The 18,745-nt window shown below is 41.3% G+C and overlaps 1 protein-coding gene across 5 annotated transcripts in view; it reads right to left on the bottom strand.

Moving 5' to 3' along the window:
- ZNF268 (zinc finger protein 268) overlaps nucleotides 1-17,554 on the bottom strand; it is a 49,398-nt gene extending 31,844 nt beyond the window's left edge. The window contains exons 1-2 of one of the 5 annotated variants that reach the window (XM_055550773.1): nucleotides 16,956-17,554; nucleotides 16,786-16,868 (exon numbers count right to left, since the gene is read on the bottom strand). In XM_055550773.1, coding sequence (XP_055406748.1) covers nucleotides 16,786-16,818 — 33 coding nt within the window. In that variant the 5' untranslated portion in view covers nucleotides 16,819-16,868; nucleotides 16,956-17,554. The remainder of the gene's footprint in view (nucleotides 1-16,785; nucleotides 16,869-16,955) is intronic. The other 4 variants (XM_055550772.1, XM_055550774.1, XM_055550776.1 and 1 more) reach the window with 4 other exon arrangements.
- Between the last annotated feature and the right edge of the window lie 1,191 nt (nucleotides 17,555-18,745).

The following is an 18,745-nucleotide window of genomic DNA, read 5'->3' as shown; positions in this document are numbered from 1 at the left end:
AATCTCCATAGTGTATCAATTTACATTCCACCAACAGTGCAAGAGGGTTCCTTTTTCTCTACATCCTCTCCAACATTTATTGTTTGTAGATATTTTATTGATGGCCATTCTGACCAGTGTGAGGTGATACTTAATTGTAGTTTTGATTTGCATTTCTCATTAGAGCGATGAGCATCTTTTCATGTGTTTGTTGGCCATCTGTATGTTTTCTTTGGAGGAATGTTTGTTTACATCTTTCGTCCATTTTTTGGATTGGGTTGTTTGTTTTTCTGGTATTGAGCTACATAAGCTGCTTGTTTATTTTGGAAATTAATCCTTTGTCAGTTGTTTCATTTGTAATTATTTTCTTCCATTCTGAGGTTTGTCTTTTAATCTGTTTATTGTTTCCTTTGCTGTGCAAAAGCTTTTTAAGTTTAATTAAGTCCCATTTGTTTACCTTTGTTTGTATTTCCATTACTAGTTTTGAATCATGTAAATATTTTACATGATCAAAAGGAGGAGGGAAGGCAATCACTAAAGTGGAAAATAAATGTCAACAAATACATTTGTTTATACAACTGGAAACAAAACTATAAGAGACAATCATATTTCTTCCTGACCTTAACATGTGGTATTTAACTATGTATTCCTCGGATAAAATGAGGTATAAAGACTTACTAAACTTCATTTAGTACCCCTGTCAGTAGTAACAAATTGTTATTATTTTAAAACCGTCTTATGTTCGCTATAGGACATGACAGTTATATCACTGTTATTATGACCCAAGATATCTATCTAGCACATGACAAAAAGATACAAGAGTAAAGTTTTTAACCTTCCTGCACAGCTGGTGGGGATGTAAAATGGAGCAACCAATTTGGACCCAGCTTGGAAGTTTCTCAAGGTGTTAAACCCAGAATCACTGTATTACCTGGAGATTCCATTCCTAGGTATCCACTCAAGAGAATTAAAAGCCTATGTCCACAGAAAGGCTTGCACACAAATGTTTTTAATGGCATGACTCTAACAGTCAAATACCTATCAATGGATGAATGGATAAACCAAATGTGATCTACACATTATTTAGCCATAAAAAGGAATAAAGCACTGAAGAATGCTACTATATGATAAACTTCTGTACTACACTGTACAGGTACCTGACAATTAGCCAATTAGCTTTTTTTGACTATAATGCAAATGCCTGATTGTACCAAAAACTTCTGATTTCTGAAGTACCACTTCAGAGACATCAATCTTGGGTAAGTTCATTTCCAGCCACACAACTAGATAAAGAGCCAGGCTGCCCGCCTTGACAGTCCCCTTGTAGAAAACCCTGGGTGACCTGGATGACTGCTCATTTGATTGATCCCGCTCTTCCCTTCCTGTGCCTTTAATTCTTAATTATATTTTAAATTCACCAATAAATAATGAACTGGCAAGCCCCAGTGATGCAAATATCGGCAGAACTCCAAGTCCACATTCTCGCTCTTTTTCTGCTGTGTGGCCCTGTTGTGCCACCTACTCCCAGGGTGCTCAGTAATAAACTTTATGTTTTTAAAGATCCCTGATGGTTGTCGCTGAGATGCATCTTGTAATCACAGTAAGAAGCACAAGCGCAGGTCCAACCATGGCACTGGCTCACTGGGGAAATGTCTGTGGGGGCTGTGACTAGTGGGGCCCAGGTGAGCCCCCGCCCCAGGCATTCCTAGTCACAGCATCATTATTGACAGGCTGAGACCAACACAAAGCCACCTTGAAAACGCTTTTTAAATGAAAGAAGCCAGATACACAAGGCCACACATGTGATATGATTCTATTTATATCAATGTCTAGAAAAGGGAAATTCATGAAAACACAAAGTAGGCTAAATGGCTGACAAGGGAACAGGGGAAGGAGGGGATAGACAGTGGGTTTTGAATGGGGACAGGGTTTCTTTCGGATTCTTTTGGACAGTGGGTTTTGAATGGGGACAGGGTTTCTTTTGAATGGGGACATGGTTTCTTTTGTGTTTTGAAGAGGGACAGGGTTTCTTTTGGAAATAATGATAATGTTCTGGAATTGGAGATGGTAATATTTAGACAACTGTGAAAACTAAGTCAAGGCTATAGTTTTTCCAGTGGTCATGTATGGATGTGAGAGCTGGACTGTGAAGAAAGCTGAGTGCCGAAGAATTGATGCTTTTGTGGTGTTGGAGAAGACTCTTTAGAGTCCCTTGGACTGCAAGGAGATCCAACCAGTCCATCCTGAAGGAGATCAGCCCTGGGATTTCTTTGGAAGGAATGATGCTAAAGCTGAAACTCCAGTACTTTGGCCACCTCGTGCAAAGAGTTGACTCATTGGAAAAAACTCTCATGCTGGGAGGGATTGGGGGCAGGAGGAGAAGGGGACAACAGAGGATGACATGGCTGGATGGCATCACTGACTCGATGGACGTGAGTCTGAGTGAACTCTGGAAGTTGGTGATGGACAGGGAGGCCTGGCGTGCTGCGATTCATGGGGTTGCAAAGAGTCGGACATGACTGAGCGACTGAACCGAACTGAACTGAAAACTAAAAATGAAGGTACACTTTAAAAGGGTGAGTTTTCAGCCATAAAAATGAAGGCTTTTGAGTTAGTTCTAATGAGGTGGATGAACCTAGAATCTATTATACAGAGTGAAATGTGTCAGAAAGAGAAAGATAAATACCATATTCTAACACATATATACGGAATCTAGAAAAATGGTACTGAAGAATTTATTTACAGGACAACAATGGAGAAACAGACATAGAGAATAGACTTATGGACATGGGGAGAGGGAAGGGGAGGGTGAGATGTATGGAAAGAGTAATATGGAAACTTTCATTACCATATGTAAAATAGATAGCCAACGGGAATTTGCTCTATGGCTCAGGAAACTCAAACAGGGGCTCTGTATCAACCTAGAGGGGTGGGATGGGGAGGGAGATGGGAGGGAGGTTCAAAAGGGAGGGGATATATGTATACCTATGGCTGATTCATGTTGAGGTTTGACAGAAAACAGCAAAATTCTGTAAAGCAATTGGGTCACTAAGAGTCGGACACGACTGAGTGACTTCTCACTTTCATGCATTGGAGAGGGAAACGGCAACCCTCTCCAGTGTTCTTGCCTGGAGAATCCAGGGATGGGGGAGCCTGATGGGCTGCCGTCTATGGGGTCGCACAGAGTCGGACACGACTGAAGCGACTTAGCAGCAGCAGTAGCAGCAAAAAATGAATTAATTTTTTAAAAAGGGTGAGTTTTATGGTATATAAATCATACCCCAATAAAGCTTTTATAAACGAGTATTTTTTTAAATTCAATGATTTTTAATAAATGGAACTTTTAATCCAGGTATGTAGCATTCCTACTGTCTCAAAGATTCCTCTGAAACCAAGGTCATTCTCACACCTCTCATCCCCAGGCAATCACTGCCTTGCTTCTGTCCGCAGATCTGCATTATCTGGACATTTCATATGACAGGGACCATATTAGACACTGTGCCTGCCTTCTTTCACTCAGCACAATGCTCTGGAGGTTTATTCATGTTACAGACACACCAGAGGTTTGCTCCTTTATTGCTGAATAGTGTTCCATTCTGTCTGTACATTCACGACTTAATCCACATTTAGATTATGGTCATGAGTTATTATACAAATCTTTGTGTGAACATGTTTTCCTTTACCGTGGGTAAATTCCAAGAAGTAAAATTGCTGCATTGTATAGTAAGTTTATATTTAACTTTATATTTAACCTTTACAAAGCGACTGCACAATTTTATATTCCCACCAGCAGTCTGTAGTGGTTCCAATTTTTCTGCATCATTGTCAACACTTTCTTTTTAGTTACAGCTATTCTAGAGGGTATAAGGTGGAGCTTCATTATGATAATAATTTGTATTTCCCTTATGACTCATGATGTTAAACATCTTTCCAGGTGCTTTCCATCTATTCATCTTCTCTGGTGATGTGTCTGTTTCAAATCCTTTGCCCATTTTTTAAACTGGGTTATGTCTTCTTATTGAACTATAAGTGTTCTTCATACACTCTGGACATATCTGTTATTAGGAACATGATTTGAAAATATAATACTATCTCCCAGTCTGTGACTTATCTTTTCATTTTCTAAATAGTGACTTTGAAGTTCAAAAGTTTTTATCCTGGTGTTGTCCATTTGTAACTCCAAAAGCAGTCTATAAAAGAGCTTTCTAAGAACTTTAGCCTCAGAGAAGTGTGTGAATATTTTCCCCTGTGATTTCTTCTAGAAATGTTATGCTTTTGCTCTTACATTTAAGTCTATGTTCTATTTTGAGTAAAATTTTTTTGTATTGGGTGAGGTAAGAGTCACAACTCATCTTGTGATAACATAAAATATGTAATATAAAACTTATGATCTTAACCACTTTTAAGTAAACAGTTAAGTGCAATGAAGTACACTCATGGTGTTGTGTAACCATTACCAGCATTCACATTCATCTTTAGAACTCTTCACCCTGCAAAACTACATCCTCTGAACAACAACTTCCCATTCTCCTACCATAGCTCCCTGACAACCATCATGGATCATATGTTCTATGATTCTGACTCCTCTAGGAACTGAAACCATGCCCCATAGGATTAACAGGATTAAATGACCAACAGAAATTCTTGAGCTTGTCTTACAGAACAGTAGCTAAGGGAACAGCTTGTTAAAAACGCCTCTACTTATAAGCCACCCTCACTGACCAAGTTTGCCTTAATTATCTTTTGATTCCCTAACCGCCCCCTAGGTAACACCTCTGATACATGGGTCATAGTAATGAGCTCTTAAGACGTTTTTCAGAAACCTGGAGTCAGCGCTCATCCAGTTCAAGGAAGCCAAGACTGGCTAGGACCACTAACTCTAAAAACTGGTCCTGCACACATGTCCAATGAATGACCTTCTGATGTCAGAGGGCCAAAAATTCCACCTCAAATCATGCTAAGTGCTTCTATTTTTGAACACATATTCCATAAAGAAGCATGTAACTGAGATAGGCCTGCCTATCTTTTCCCTACCTCCAGTATCACCTTTCCCTATACTTTCAAGATGATCCCTTGAAGAAGGAAATGGCAACCCACTCCAGTATTTCTGCCTGGAAAAATCCCATGAACAGAGGAGCCTGGCAGACTACAGTCCATGGGGTTGCAGAGTTGGACACAACTTAGCAACTAAACCACCACCACCAGTTCTTTATCCCATAAATATTTCAAGTCCCTCGCCTTCAAGGAGGGAGATCTGACATCTGTTCTCCCATCTCCTCACTTGGCTGGCTCATGAATAAACTCTCTGCTACAAACTTCAGCATCCCATCATTTGGCTCACTGCATGTTAGGTGAACAAACCTGGTTCAGTAACAGAACCTCACGTAAGTAGAATCTTGTAGTATCTGTCCTTTTGTGACTGGTTTATTTCACTGAAAATAATGTCCTCAATGTTCATCCATATTGTAGCATGTGTCAGAATTCATTTCTTTTTAAGGTTGAATATACACATACACGCTCCATTGTTTATCCATTCATCTCACAGTGAACAACTGGGTTACTTCCACCCCAGAGAGAGTAATTAAAAAAAAAAAATTGAAAACTCTATAATTTGAATTGGAAACATCAATATGAACTGTAATTTTTTTGCTTTCCAAAGATCCCTAGGTCTCCTTACTGAAAGAGCCTAGAAGTAATGACATTCCAGTATCAGTTGAAGTCCCCAAGCACATTCCCTACTAAAAGGAATAGATTCCTGGATAAAAGCTTGATTCCACATCTGGGACAGGAAATACTCAAAGGAGCCCTGAGCATCTTCTTGGGCCCAAAATCAGGAAAGCCAGAAAGCCAGCTAAGACAAACAGTCTTTCAAAAAAAGGCTCAGAGTCAAGCTGAAAAGGTTCCCTTTGGTTAATGCTGAGACAATGTAACCTGCTAAAAGAATACTGACTGCAACTGTTTGAAACTAAACGAATGTATTTAGATGTATGAGTTTCTTAACTATATTCAAATGTAAAAAATAGAAAAAAAAGAAAAATCAGTGGGCTTCCAAGGTGGTCCAGTGGTTAAGAATCTTCCTGTCAATGCAGAGGACAGAGGTTCCATCCCTGGTTCAGGATCCTCCCACATGCCACGGGGCAGCTAAGCTCGTGCACCACAACTGAGCCCATGTTCCACAATGAGAAGCCCAAGCATCACAACTGGAGTAGCCCACATTTGCTGCAACTAGAGAAAGCCCATGTGCAGCAACAAAGAACCAGTGCAGCCAAAAATAAGCAAATAAATAAACAAAAAACTCACTGTTGTCACCGACGGAGGTAACTAGGGCACCATCCCCTTAGTGAAAACTGGCAATTGAAGGAAAAAAAATTAAGCATGTATCTGCCAAGCCTATCCAAACTGTGTCTCTGGATTACTAAACAGTTCTATTAATGAAGGAATGTTCTTTTTAAGAGAAGGGTTGTAAATTCAGAAAACTCCTGCTACTAATATGGAAAGAATGATAGAGTTAGCAAGTCACTACTTTGTAAATACTGTGAAACAACTGGCTGAAGGGAAGGTCATTAAAGGAGGAAAACTATGAAAAAAGGTTGATGGGACACTTTCCAACACCACCACTACACCATCACACCCTGACCCCACCAACCAATCTTTGCATCGTCAAGAGCGAGTCAACCAGACAACGTGCTTCCTGAGGTGACAAAACAAGGCGTCAACAAGAATCCTTGCCCCCAAACATTAATAAATGAATCTAAAAGTCTTTAAAGCTAAATTTCAGTTTACTAGAAATGTTGGTGACAGAAAATATGTTAAAGTGACCACAAGAAAACAAAGATAAACCTAAAATGAAGGATATTCTATGGGACTAATGGCTCAGCATCTTTAAAACGACAATGGTGGGAGAAAAGAATGAATGATGGGTTACTCTGATTAAATGAGACTTAAAGTGGGTAATAGTAAGAAGTGTGATTATATTCTTTGCAGCCAAAGATGCAGAAGCTCTATACAGTCAGCAAAAACAAGACTAGGAGCTGACTGTGGCTCAGACCATGAACTCCTTATTGCCATATTCAGACTTAAATTGAAGAAAGTGGGGAAAACCACTAGACCATTCAGGTATGATCTAAATCAAATCCCTTATGATTATACAGTGGAAGTGAGAAATAGATTTAAGGGCCTAGATCTGATAGAGTGCCTGATGAACTATGGAATGAGGTTTGTAACATTGTACAGGAGACAGGGATCAAGACCATTCCCATAGAAAAGAAATGCAAAAAAGCAAAATGGCTGTCTGGGGAGGCCTTACAAATAGCTGTGAAAAGAAGAGAAGCAAAAAGCAAAGGAGAAAAGGAAAGATATAAACATCTGAATGCAGAGTTCCAAAGAATAGCAAGAAGAGATAAGAAAGCCTTCTTCAGCGATCAATGCAAAGAAATAGAGGAAAACAACAGAATGGGAAAGACTAGGCATCTCTTCAAGAAAATGAGAGATACCAAAGGAACATTTCATGCAAAGATGGGCTTGATAAAGGACAGAAATGGTATGGACCTAACAGAATCAGAAGATATTAAGAAGAGATGGCAAGAATACACAGAAGAACTGTACAAAAAAGAGCTTCACGACCCAGATAATCACGATGGTGTGATCACTGACCTAGAGGCAGACATCCTGGCATGTGAAGTCAAGTGGGCCTTAGAGAGCAACACTATGAACAAAGCTGGTGGAGGTGACAGAATTCCCGTTGAGCTATTCCAAATCCTGAAAGATGATGCTGGGAAAGTGCTGCACTCAATATGCCAGCCAACTTGGAAAACTCAGCAGTGGCCACAGGACTGGAAAAGGTCAGTTTTCATTCCAATCCCAAAGAAAGGCAATGCCAAAGAATGCTCAAACTACCGCACAATCGCACTCATCTCACACGCTAGTAAAGTAATGCTCAAAATTCTCCAAGTCAGGCTTCAGCAATATGTGAACCGTGAACTTCCTGATGTTCAAGCTGGTTTTAGAAAAGGCAGAGGAACCAGAGATCAAATTGCCAACATCCGCTGGATTGTGGAAAAAGCAAGAGAGTTCCAGAAAAACATCTATTTCTGCTTTATTGACTATGCCAAAGCCTTTGACTGTGTGGATCACAATAAACTGTGGAAAATTCTTCAAGAGATGGGAATACCAGACCACCTGATCTGCCTCTTGAGAAATTTGTATGCAGGTCAGGAAGCAACAGTTAGAACTGGACATGGAACAACAGACTGGTTCCAAATAGGAAAAGGAGTTCGTCAAGGCTGTATATTGTCACCCTGTTTATTTAACTTTTATGCAGAGTACATCATGAGAAATGCTGGACTGGAAGAAACACAAGCTGGAATGAAGATTGCTGGGAGAAATATCAATAACCTCAGATATGCAGATGACACCACCCTTATGGCAGAAAGTGAAGAGGAACTAAAAAGCCTCTGGATGAAAGTGAAAGAGGAGTGAAAAAGTGGGCTTAAAGCTCAACATTCAGAAAATGAAGATCATGGCATCCGGTCCCATCACTTCATGGGAAATAGATGGGGAAACAGTGGAAACAGTGTCAGACTTTATTTTTTTTGGGCTCCAAAATTACTACAGATGGTGACTGCAGCCATGAGATTAAAAGACGCTTACTCCTTGGAAGGAAAGTTATGACCAACCTAGACAGCATATTCAAAAGCAGAGACATTACTTTGCCAACAAAGGTTCGTTTAGTCAAGGCTATGGTTTCCTGTGGTCATGTATGGATGTGCGAGTTGGACTGTGAAGAAGGCTGAGCGCCGAAGAATTGATGTTTTTGAACTGTGGTGTTGGAGAAGACTCTTGAGAGTCCCTTGGACTGCAAGGAGATCCAAGCAGTCCATTCTGAAGGAGATCAGCCCTGGGATTTCTTTGGGAGGAATGATGCTAAAGCTGAAACTCCAGTACTTTGGCCACCTCATGCGAAGAGTTGACTCATTGGAAAAGACTCTGATGCTGGGAGGGATTGGAGGCAGGAGGAGAAGGGGACGACAGAGGATGAGATGGCTGGATGGCATCACTGACTCAATGGACGTGAATCTCAGTGAACTCCGGGAGTTGGTGATGGCCAGGGAGGCCTGGTGTGCTGCGATTCATGGGGTCGCAAAGAGTTGGACACGACTGAGCGACTGATCTGATATGAGTAAGAAGTGTGTACCTTGTTTGGATTTTGATTTGAAAAACTGCAACATTAAAAGGGGAAATAGGAATCTGAACAAAAAGCAGGTATTACATGACACCAGGGAATTATTTTGTTAGGTGAAATAGTAGTATTATAATTACTTAAGGAAACATAAGTTTTTTAATGCCTGGTGAAGTACATACAGATGAAATAACTGAAGCTGCTTCAAAATATTTCAAAGTATTTTGGAGTAAGGTACCCTCATCCCACATTTAAAATTTTTCCTTAGAAGATATTTTTAAGAACAAATGACCAGCCCACAAGAAAAGCTTTCAGAAAACACAATGACATGAACAAGAACCGACAAACAACAGAAAACCTCGAGGCCAAAAGACAGTGCAACTGATGGATGCTGGTTATAAATCAAATATTAGATTTGAAGACATAAAGGCAAGCTTCATGACTTGGCAAGGGTTTGGACTAATGACTTGGCAAGCACATTTGAAAAGAACTAAAAAGAACTTACAGGATTGAAAACAACACATTTACCAAAATCTGTTTAATAGCAAGTTAGGATAAACTGGGCTTCCTGGAGGCTCAGCTGGTCAAGATTGTGCCTGCAACGCAGGAGACCTGGATTCAACCCCTGGATTGGGAAGATCCCCTAGAGAAGGGAATGGCTACTCACTATGGAGAATTCCATGGACAGAGGATCCTGGCGTGCTATAGTTCACTGGGGTCGCAGAGTTGGACACAACTAAGCAGCCAACACTAGGATCAATTAGTAAATGAAAAGACAAACTGGAAGAAATTCTCTACAAGTAGTGTGGAGACAGGTGGGCAATGAGAAGTAGGTGACACAGACCAAGAAAGTCTATCATAAGCTGCACTAGAGTCTAAAAGCAAACAGCAGAGCAGGTTAAAAAGTGAGGGGAAGGGGAGGCACAGCTTTCCAACAGTAGGTAGGTGTCTAATGAGTGTACAAGAATAATGAAATTAAATTCATTTGTCAACTAGTACAAAAAAACTCACACAAGAGGAGATGGGCTGCTGCTGGGGCTTCCTGGGCACTGTGGAGTGGCTGGGCTTAGGCCAAGGTGGGACGCAGCCCTTGGAGACAGCAGCACAGAGGTGCTTCTGCCAGGATTATAGTTCCCCAACAAGGGATGGAAATTGTGCCCTCTGAAGTGGAAGCGTCAAGTCTCTAAGAGCTTAATTCAGATATCATGTTCTGGATGCTGAAGTCCAAGTTCAAGGTGACAGATTTGGTTTCTTCTGAGGCCCCTCTCCTTGGCTTGTTAAAGTCATTATCTCCTCACCATGTCCTCATGTGGCCTTCTCTCTATATATGCACACCACTGATTGCCTTTTCATTTTTGATGGTTTCCTGTGCTTCAGAGAAGCTTTTTAGTTTGATGTATTAATTGTGGTGTTGGAGAAGACTTTTGAGAGTCCCTTGGACTACAAGGAGACCAAACCAGTTCATCCTAGAGGAGATCAGTCCTGAGTGTTCATTGGAAGGACTGATGTTGAAGCTGAAACTCCAATACTTTGGCCACCTGATGCAAAGAACTGACTCATTGGAAAAGACCCTGATGCTGGAAAAGATTGAGGGCGGGAGGAGAAGGGGCCGACAGAGGATGAGATGTTTGGATGGCATCAGTAACTCAATGGACATGAGTTTGGGTAAACTCTGGGAGTTGGTGATGGACAGAGAAGCCTGGTGTGCTGCAGTCCACGGGGTAGCAAAGAGTCAGACACAACTGAGCGACTGAACTGATTCCCACTTAGTTAAGTTTGCTTTTGGTTTCAAATCCAAAATACTGTCAAGACCAATGTCAAGGTGCTTATTCCTATTTTTCTTCTAGTTTTACCATTTCAGGTCTTATATTGAAGACCTCAATGTATTTTGAGTCTGTGGTATAAAATAGGAGTCCAGTTTCACTGTTTATGTTATGTGGCTGTCCAGTTTTTCCAACCCCACTTATTGAAGATCCTATTTTCTTATTATATATTCTTGGCTCCACTGTAGGAAACTGACCATGTATGCATGGATTTATTTCTGGACTATCTATTCTGTTATATTGAAGAAGGAAATGGCAACCCCCTTGTGTTCTTGGGATAAGCCCATGGACAGGAGGAGCCTGGCAAGCTACAGTGCACAGGGTTGCAAAGAGTCAGACATGACTGAGCAATGGAGCACACATACACACACTCTGTTATACTGATCCATGTGTTTGTTTTTATGCCAATACTATACTGTTTTGATTACTATAGCACTGTAATACAGTTTAAAATCAGGAAGTATGATACTTTCAGCTTTGTTATTCTATCTCAAGATTGCTTTGGCTATTTGTAGTCTTTTGTGGTTCAATATAAATTTTAGGAATTTTTTTATATCTCTGTGAAAATGTCATTAGAATTTTGATAAGGATTGTATTGAATCTGTAGGTTGTTTGGGGAGTATGGACATTTTAATAGTATTAATTCTTCCAATTAATGAGCGTGGAATATGTAGTTGACCCTTGACTAACACGGGGGTTAGAGGCATCAACTCCCATGCAGTTGAAAATTTACACGTATAACATTACAGCTGGCCCCAAGTATCTGCAGTTCTACATCCACAAATTCAACCAACTGAAGATTGGGTAGTACTGGCGTATTTATTTATTGAAAAAGAATCCACATATAAGTGGTTCCCTGCAATTCAGACTCATGTTGTTCAAAGGTAAATTTATTTCCATTGTTTGTGCCTTCTTTTTTTTAATTAATGCCTTAGAATTTTCAGTGTATAGATCTCTCAATTTCTGGTTAAATTTATTCCTACTTTATTCTTTTTGATGAAATTATAAATTTCTTTTTCTGATATTTTACTGTCAGTGTATAAACTTCAACTGATTTTTGTATACTAATTTTGTATACTGCAAATTTACTAAATTTGTTTATTAGCTCTAGCACTCTTTTGGTGGAGTCTTTAGGATTTTCTGTATATAATAACAAACTACCGGCAAATAAAGACAGCTTTTTCTTCTTAAAAAACAAAACAAAACAAAACTTCATTCAAGAATCATGCATGGGGGCTAAATGAGTGGGCAGAAGTTTGAGGAGTAAGAAGATATTTATTTAGTCTCATAATCTCCCAACTGATACTTAATTACGAATGGAAGAGAGTAACTTTACAGGGGAGAAAGCACAGACACCACCTTCACCAAGTGGGTCGAGTTCACACCAGCAGTCACCAGTGCCCTGATGCGACAGAGAAGAATACATCATTTCAGAAACAAATCAGCAGCAGCAGACAACCCCAAACTGAGGGATATTCCACAAAATGCCCTGGACTCCATAACCATTACATCTTGACAAGAAAGACTGAGAAACTTTCTGAGAGAGTTAATTCTTAGGTAGGTTGATAAGAAGTCTGGGGTCCTTTGGGAAGAGAAAGGGGTCTGGGGCTCTCAGGAGAAAAGGACAAACATTTTTTTCGACATTCCTTCATCTTAGTCACATAAAATGTTAAGCAACTGTATGTTGTGGGAGTGGGTCTGGTAAGATTTTTCTATTGTTAGTTCTAATCCCATTATCATAAAATGTAAATTGTGGGAGTGGGTCTGGTAAGACCTTTATAAACTTGAGACATTCTTTTGATTTACTGTAATAACCAACTGAAAAAGTATATAACTCCCTTGCTAAGATTAGCGAGGGGGGCACTCTCCATCCCCCTTCTGATGTCTACGTCAGAAGCTTTCTCTGTTCCTTTCACTGTAATAAAACTTCTGCCACACAAAAGCTCTGAGTAATCAAGGCTGGTCCCTGATCCCAAAGCTAAATCTTCTTCAGAGATCATGAATCCGATACCATTCACTGAAAGCTATCATTTCCAGGTTAGATGAAAGATCTAGGACAACCCACTGCAATGCACACTTTAAGCTATTCTTTACCTATCAAGGACAGTATTCCCAACATTTCTATAAAGAACATTTGGCAAAATCGAAATAAGACCTGTAAATGAAATAATAACATTGTATTAATGTTAATATCCTATGGTTATGTAAAATATTATTCTCATTGGTAAGAAGAACTGCAGTACTTAGAGATAAAGGAAAATCATGCCTGCAAATCACTTTCAGTTAAAAAACAAAACAAAAAAACTGTATGTACATGGACAGAAAAAGAGGAGAGGAGCCAGGAATGAAAAGTGAGAGAAAATAAAGCAGGTCCAGTAAAATTTTAGTATTGAGGAATCTGAATGAAGGGTATAAAATAACTTTTGTATTATTCTTGCAACATTTCTAAGATCTAAAACTACGTCAAAATAAAAACTTAAATTTAAAAAACCTTTTAAGTAAGAAATAATGGTGTTTAACTTACTAGAGCACAGGGAACTCTGTTCAATGTTACATGGCAGCCTGGATGGGATGGGGAATTTAGAGGAGAATGGCTACATGTGTATGTAAGGCTGAGAACTTTTGCTATCCACCTGAAAACTATCACAACATTGTTATCAGTTATACTTGAATACAAAGTAATACATTCAATTTTTTAAAAAAGAAAGAAATAATGCGTTTGATTTCCAAACTGCTTAGAGAGAGAAAAAGAATAAAAAAGGCAAGAGAGAAGAAACAAAAAAGAAAACATCAGATATAACAAATAGAAAAAAAATATAGTAAGTCGGTAATTTAAACTCAAACATATCAGTAATTACATTAGTGATCAAGATCAAGAAGTGTTCCAGTTAACTAAAAGGACTGACAGACGGATTTATAAAAAAAAAGAATGATGCTATTTAAAAGAGACACATCTAGGACTTCCCTGGTAGTCCAGTGGTTAAGAATCTGCCTGCCAATACAGGGGACACTGTCCGATCAGGGCTCTGGGAAGATTCTACATGCTACAGGGCAACGAAGCCCTTGTGCCACAGGCCCTAGAGCCCATGTTCCACAACAAGAGAAGCCGCTGCAATGAGAAGCCCAAACACTTACAACTAGAGAGCAGCCGCTGCTCACCAAGACTCAAGAAAGCCCATGTGCAGCAACAAAGACAATGCAGTTAAAAAAAGAAAAAAAGGGGGACGATGGACTAGTTGACAAGCGTAAGCCGATTCTCAGAAAAGAGGATTCGACTTTGACACACACCTCAATTTTATCTAGGTTCTCCATTTCTACTGCCCTAGACAGCACACCCGCCACCTCTCATTTGGACCCCTGGTCACCTCTGCCCTACTTCACCTACACTTTACTTAGCAGCCAGAAGGGCTTTGAAAAACCAAGTCAAGTCATGTTGTGCTTTTTTCAGCTTCCCAGCCAGACTGGGCCTCTGACATCCTTTTGTCTGTCTCCTCCCCTCCCCTCCCCAACAACCATAGCCACAGGGGACTTTCTTTCCTGTTTACAAAGGCACCAAACCTCCCCCACCTCGTGGCCTAGGCCGTGGCTGTTCCACTCTGCATGTTCATTCACCTGCTTCTCCCAAGGCTGGCCTGCTCTGGTACCTCAGACCTGGCAAACGTCACCTCCTCCATGAGGCCTTCCCCAAGGACCCAATCTCACATCAACCAATTTTAATTCCATGTATAACATAACAATGACATTTCCTGTTAAGCCATTTCTTCATCATTTGTGTCATCTGTCTTCCTCATGAGGTTGCTGTGAGGATTAGTTTGTAAAGTGCTGAGATCCATGGCTGGGAAGTGCAGACACTGTATTACTGAAGTTGTAAAGTTTTCTTTGTGTAAGTACCCTACATTGCTTAGGTTCATAGTAATTGAACTGTTTTATCGCCACTGTAAATAAGCTAACTGATAAACTGATAAACAGGAAGCCTACTGATTTTTAGACTGATTTTGTACCATGGTATCTCCCTGGATTCTCCTCAAGCCTCCACTCTCTTCCCACTAAACAGGACACACTGATGAAGCCTACCTGGCTGTCTACTGATGAGTCCCATTTAGGCAACCAACTTGTTCCCTCCACCCCACTCCTTCCACGTCTGTCCAATACATATCTACATTCACACTCTGCTCTGGAAATAGCAAAACCCAGCACTACCATCACCACCATATCCAACCTGAACTTCTCTGATGTAACATTACTTAACCTCTCTGGGCCATATCATAGGTAACCATTTTTGAGGTTTCTTTTTCTGACTCTGAAACACAAATCTCTCCATTTCTCTCATTTCTGATGGGCTCCTCAACCTTCAGCCTCTCCTCCACTGCCTTCACTTGTTCATCACGTGCACACTGCCCTTGGTCCTCTTCCAAGGGCACAATTGCTCTTTGAGCTCACCTAGCTGGACCTATTCATTGTAACCTGTCCAGACCTTTGAACTGAGACACATGCCTACCCATCTGCCCACCAGCATCTGCAGGGTACCACCATATCCAACAGAAATGTCCACCTGGCCCTCCTGAACAACTCTGATAGGCTTTGTGGACTCAGGAAATGGTACCTCCCAACCCAGGCCCACAGAGTAGACCTCCAGCAGTTATGCCTGGCTCTTCTTGCTCCCTCACCAACATCCAACTAGTTACCAAGTCCACTTGCTTCTGACTCTGTGTCTCTTTTCTCAAAACCACTAGTGTACTTAAGCCTCGTCATCACTTGCCTGATGTTGACTGCTCCATCCAAAATTCCTTTGGAAAACACTTCAGTGAGTCTTTTTCCACTAAAGGATAAAATCCAAGGTTTTTTTTTTCCTTTGGCAGCATCTTGTGGCTTGTGGGATTTCAGTTCCTCAACCAGGGATTGAACCTGGGGTCACAGTGAAGAAAGTTCCGAGCCTGAACCACTGAACTGCCAGGGAAGTCCCCAAATTCAAGTTTTTAATGTGACCCTCAAAGCCCTCTATGATCCAATTTCTACCTATGGCACTGGCCTCATTTCTTACACTCCATCACCACCATCCCCTGCAAAATCCTAAACTCTACATTTCAGCAACTGTAGTGTTCAAAGTTCACCAACATATTAGATCACTTGAAGCCTCTAAAATTTGCACGCTCCTTCCTTTTCCTAGGCTGTCCCTTGTTCACCTCACTTACCTTTCAAATTACAGTTTAAGGCTCCCTTATTAATCCCTGAGGCACTTCCTGGAGTGTCCTTATTTCCAAAACTGACCCTGTGCTGTAGGTCCCCACACATTTTCACAGCTTGTTTTCAGAGGACCCCTAAGGTGTCACTGTGCTTGTACATTTTCTTGCCCACCATCCCTACCAGATCACGACTCTTCCAAGGCAAGAATGACTTATCTTTGCACCCTTAGCACCTGCCCCAGGATCCAGCAAACAAAAGACAATAAAACTGTTGAATAAAGAGACAAAGGTGTAATTTCCCAAATGAGGTCCCAAAATCTTAGACACAGAAGGTAAAAACTAAGAAAATGTGTGTCGAAGAAACTGGAAGATGGATGATTACGTCTTTTAAACTCAAGGTTCAAGGTACAGAATTGGCAGAAAAGAGACTGAAGTTAGTAAATTAACAGTTTGATGACAAGAAGCGCTTCTGGACGGCCTAACGTTACCTAAAGGAGGCCAAGTGGATTGGAAGCGGGATGGGGAGAGGGAATGCCATGCAAACGCCAATCCTGGAAGAGACGGATGAGCACATGTCCGTCTTCAGGGAGTTTTTCAGAAACGAAAGAAAATCTCTACTTACCCAGATGGCAGCTGTCCGGACCCTGGTGGCCATCCCCACAGCCAGTTTTGAGTTCCCTGCAAGAGAGTGGCAGGACCGGATGGCTGTGGGACGAGACAATCGTCAGGGAACAGATCTCTCCACCGCGCCCGCGCCCACGCGGGACCCACTAGATCCCAGAGGACGCGCACCTCCCTGCTCTCACGCAGCCGCGGCGTTCCCCACTTTCGTCCTCACCTACACACGCGCGACTGGGCCAGGGCAGGCGTAAGGGAGGCCAGACTAGTCTGCACGGTCCCGCCCCCTTGATTTTGGAGGGAATCGGCGCGCACCGCTCCCCCGAGCCCTGAACTAGTAGCGCGGGAATGCGGGGGAGACGCGCTCCCAGCCGACCTCCTGGATCTTGCAACCAGATCTGCTCGTTCTCCCTCTCGACTTCGAGTCACCCGCTCTGAGCGCTTCGGCGACGGCCCTCGGGCAGCCGAGGTCGGCCGGCACCAGCTCAGGTCACCGCGACCGGCAAGGGACTCGGCCCACCGAACAGGGCTCTCCCCGGCCGGAGCCGAGTGGATGGCGGCTGCTAGGGACGCACAGGAATTGCGTCAGTGAGACCCACGGGCAGGACAAACCACAACTCCCAGAAGCCTCCGCGGTCATCCCTCCCCCGGGGTGGCTCCGGCCAAGGGCCGCCGGGAGGGGGCGCTGCAGCCGCGAATCGCGGGGTTCCTGGCCCCATCCTTGGGCGGGCGTTTGGGGGCTTTCAATAATACAGAGGATTAAAAGAATTGATAGCAATAGCGCAAAGTGGGGAAGGGTGTGCGTTGACTTTAAAATATTTTGATCCCTGCTTTCCGATGGCAGAAGTACTAATTTAAAGTTTAATAACAAAAAGATCCATTCCATTGTATAAGGGACATTTTCATGTAAATTAAATTTATTTTCCAGAAAAATTCTGAATGGCATTGTTTTCCTTTGGGGGTGGGGATGGGAGAATCTTTTAACTGTCCGGTTTAATGTAAAACGGCTGGATTCTCATATGTGCTTCTGCATTCACTCTGGTTGTGTATGTTAGTTCTGTGGAAGTATATTAAAACATCTGGCCTCACATAGGTATGTCGTTGGAAAAGGACAGTATTTTAATATACTTAGATAATTTTACTTCTTAGTAAAAGCTGAACAGGCATAGGTCAGTTGCAGTATACCATCTAAAACCATATAGGTAAACTTTTTCTACTCTATTAAAACTCATTGGTCTGTCTTGGACTTTGAATGGCTAGTTTTATCAGGCATGATTTCGTAACATCATACATTGGTCATTTGGAAAATATGGGTTCATTGACTAATGCATATCTTCCAGATGTTGACACCTTTCATTGTACAATATGAAAGCTGCTATTTATCAATATCATCACTGACCTTAAAGTACTGAGAATCTGTGAAGTTTACAGAGGCAGGTACAAGATTTCCAAAATTCCATTTTCACTTGAAAACTCTGGTTTTATGTTGGCAAAAAATGCTGTCTTTGTTTCCCTTTAAGTGACAGCTTACTTGGTTGACTGTTGAGATGTCTGCCACATCCCCATGTCTGCCTCATCTTTCAGTTTTTCTTTCAATCAAAGTTCAGCTCCCAACTCATATAATCACACAGGTGATTTTCCTGGAGACTACTATGGAATTTCAGGATACAGCACAGAATACTTGTTGCAAAGATACTAAAAAGATGTGGACTCAAGAGTTGAGATTTAATAAAAATATTTTTCACTGCTCCATCAAGAAGCGAATTGGTCTTTTTGAACAATGAGATAGTTATAAAAGAATAGAAAAGACTGTTGTCTCATAATACATTTAAATTAAATTTTAAATATTAAATGTTGAAAGGAAGGACATGAGTTTGAGCAAACAAAGGGAGATAGTGAATGAAGGACAGGGAAGCCTGGCATGCTGCAGTTCATAGGGTTGCAAAGTCTAAGACACGGCTTAG

The sequence above is a fragment of the Bubalus kerabau genome, chromosome 16 (assembly GCF_029407905.1).
Source record: "Bubalus kerabau isolate K-KA32 ecotype Philippines breed swamp buffalo chromosome 16, PCC_UOA_SB_1v2, whole genome shotgun sequence".
Taxonomy (NCBI): Eukaryota; Metazoa; Chordata; class Mammalia; order Artiodactyla; family Bovidae; genus Bubalus; species Bubalus kerabau.
The sequence above is the reverse complement of the archived record's forward strand: the minus strand, read 5'-3'. Positions and strand labels throughout refer to the sequence as shown.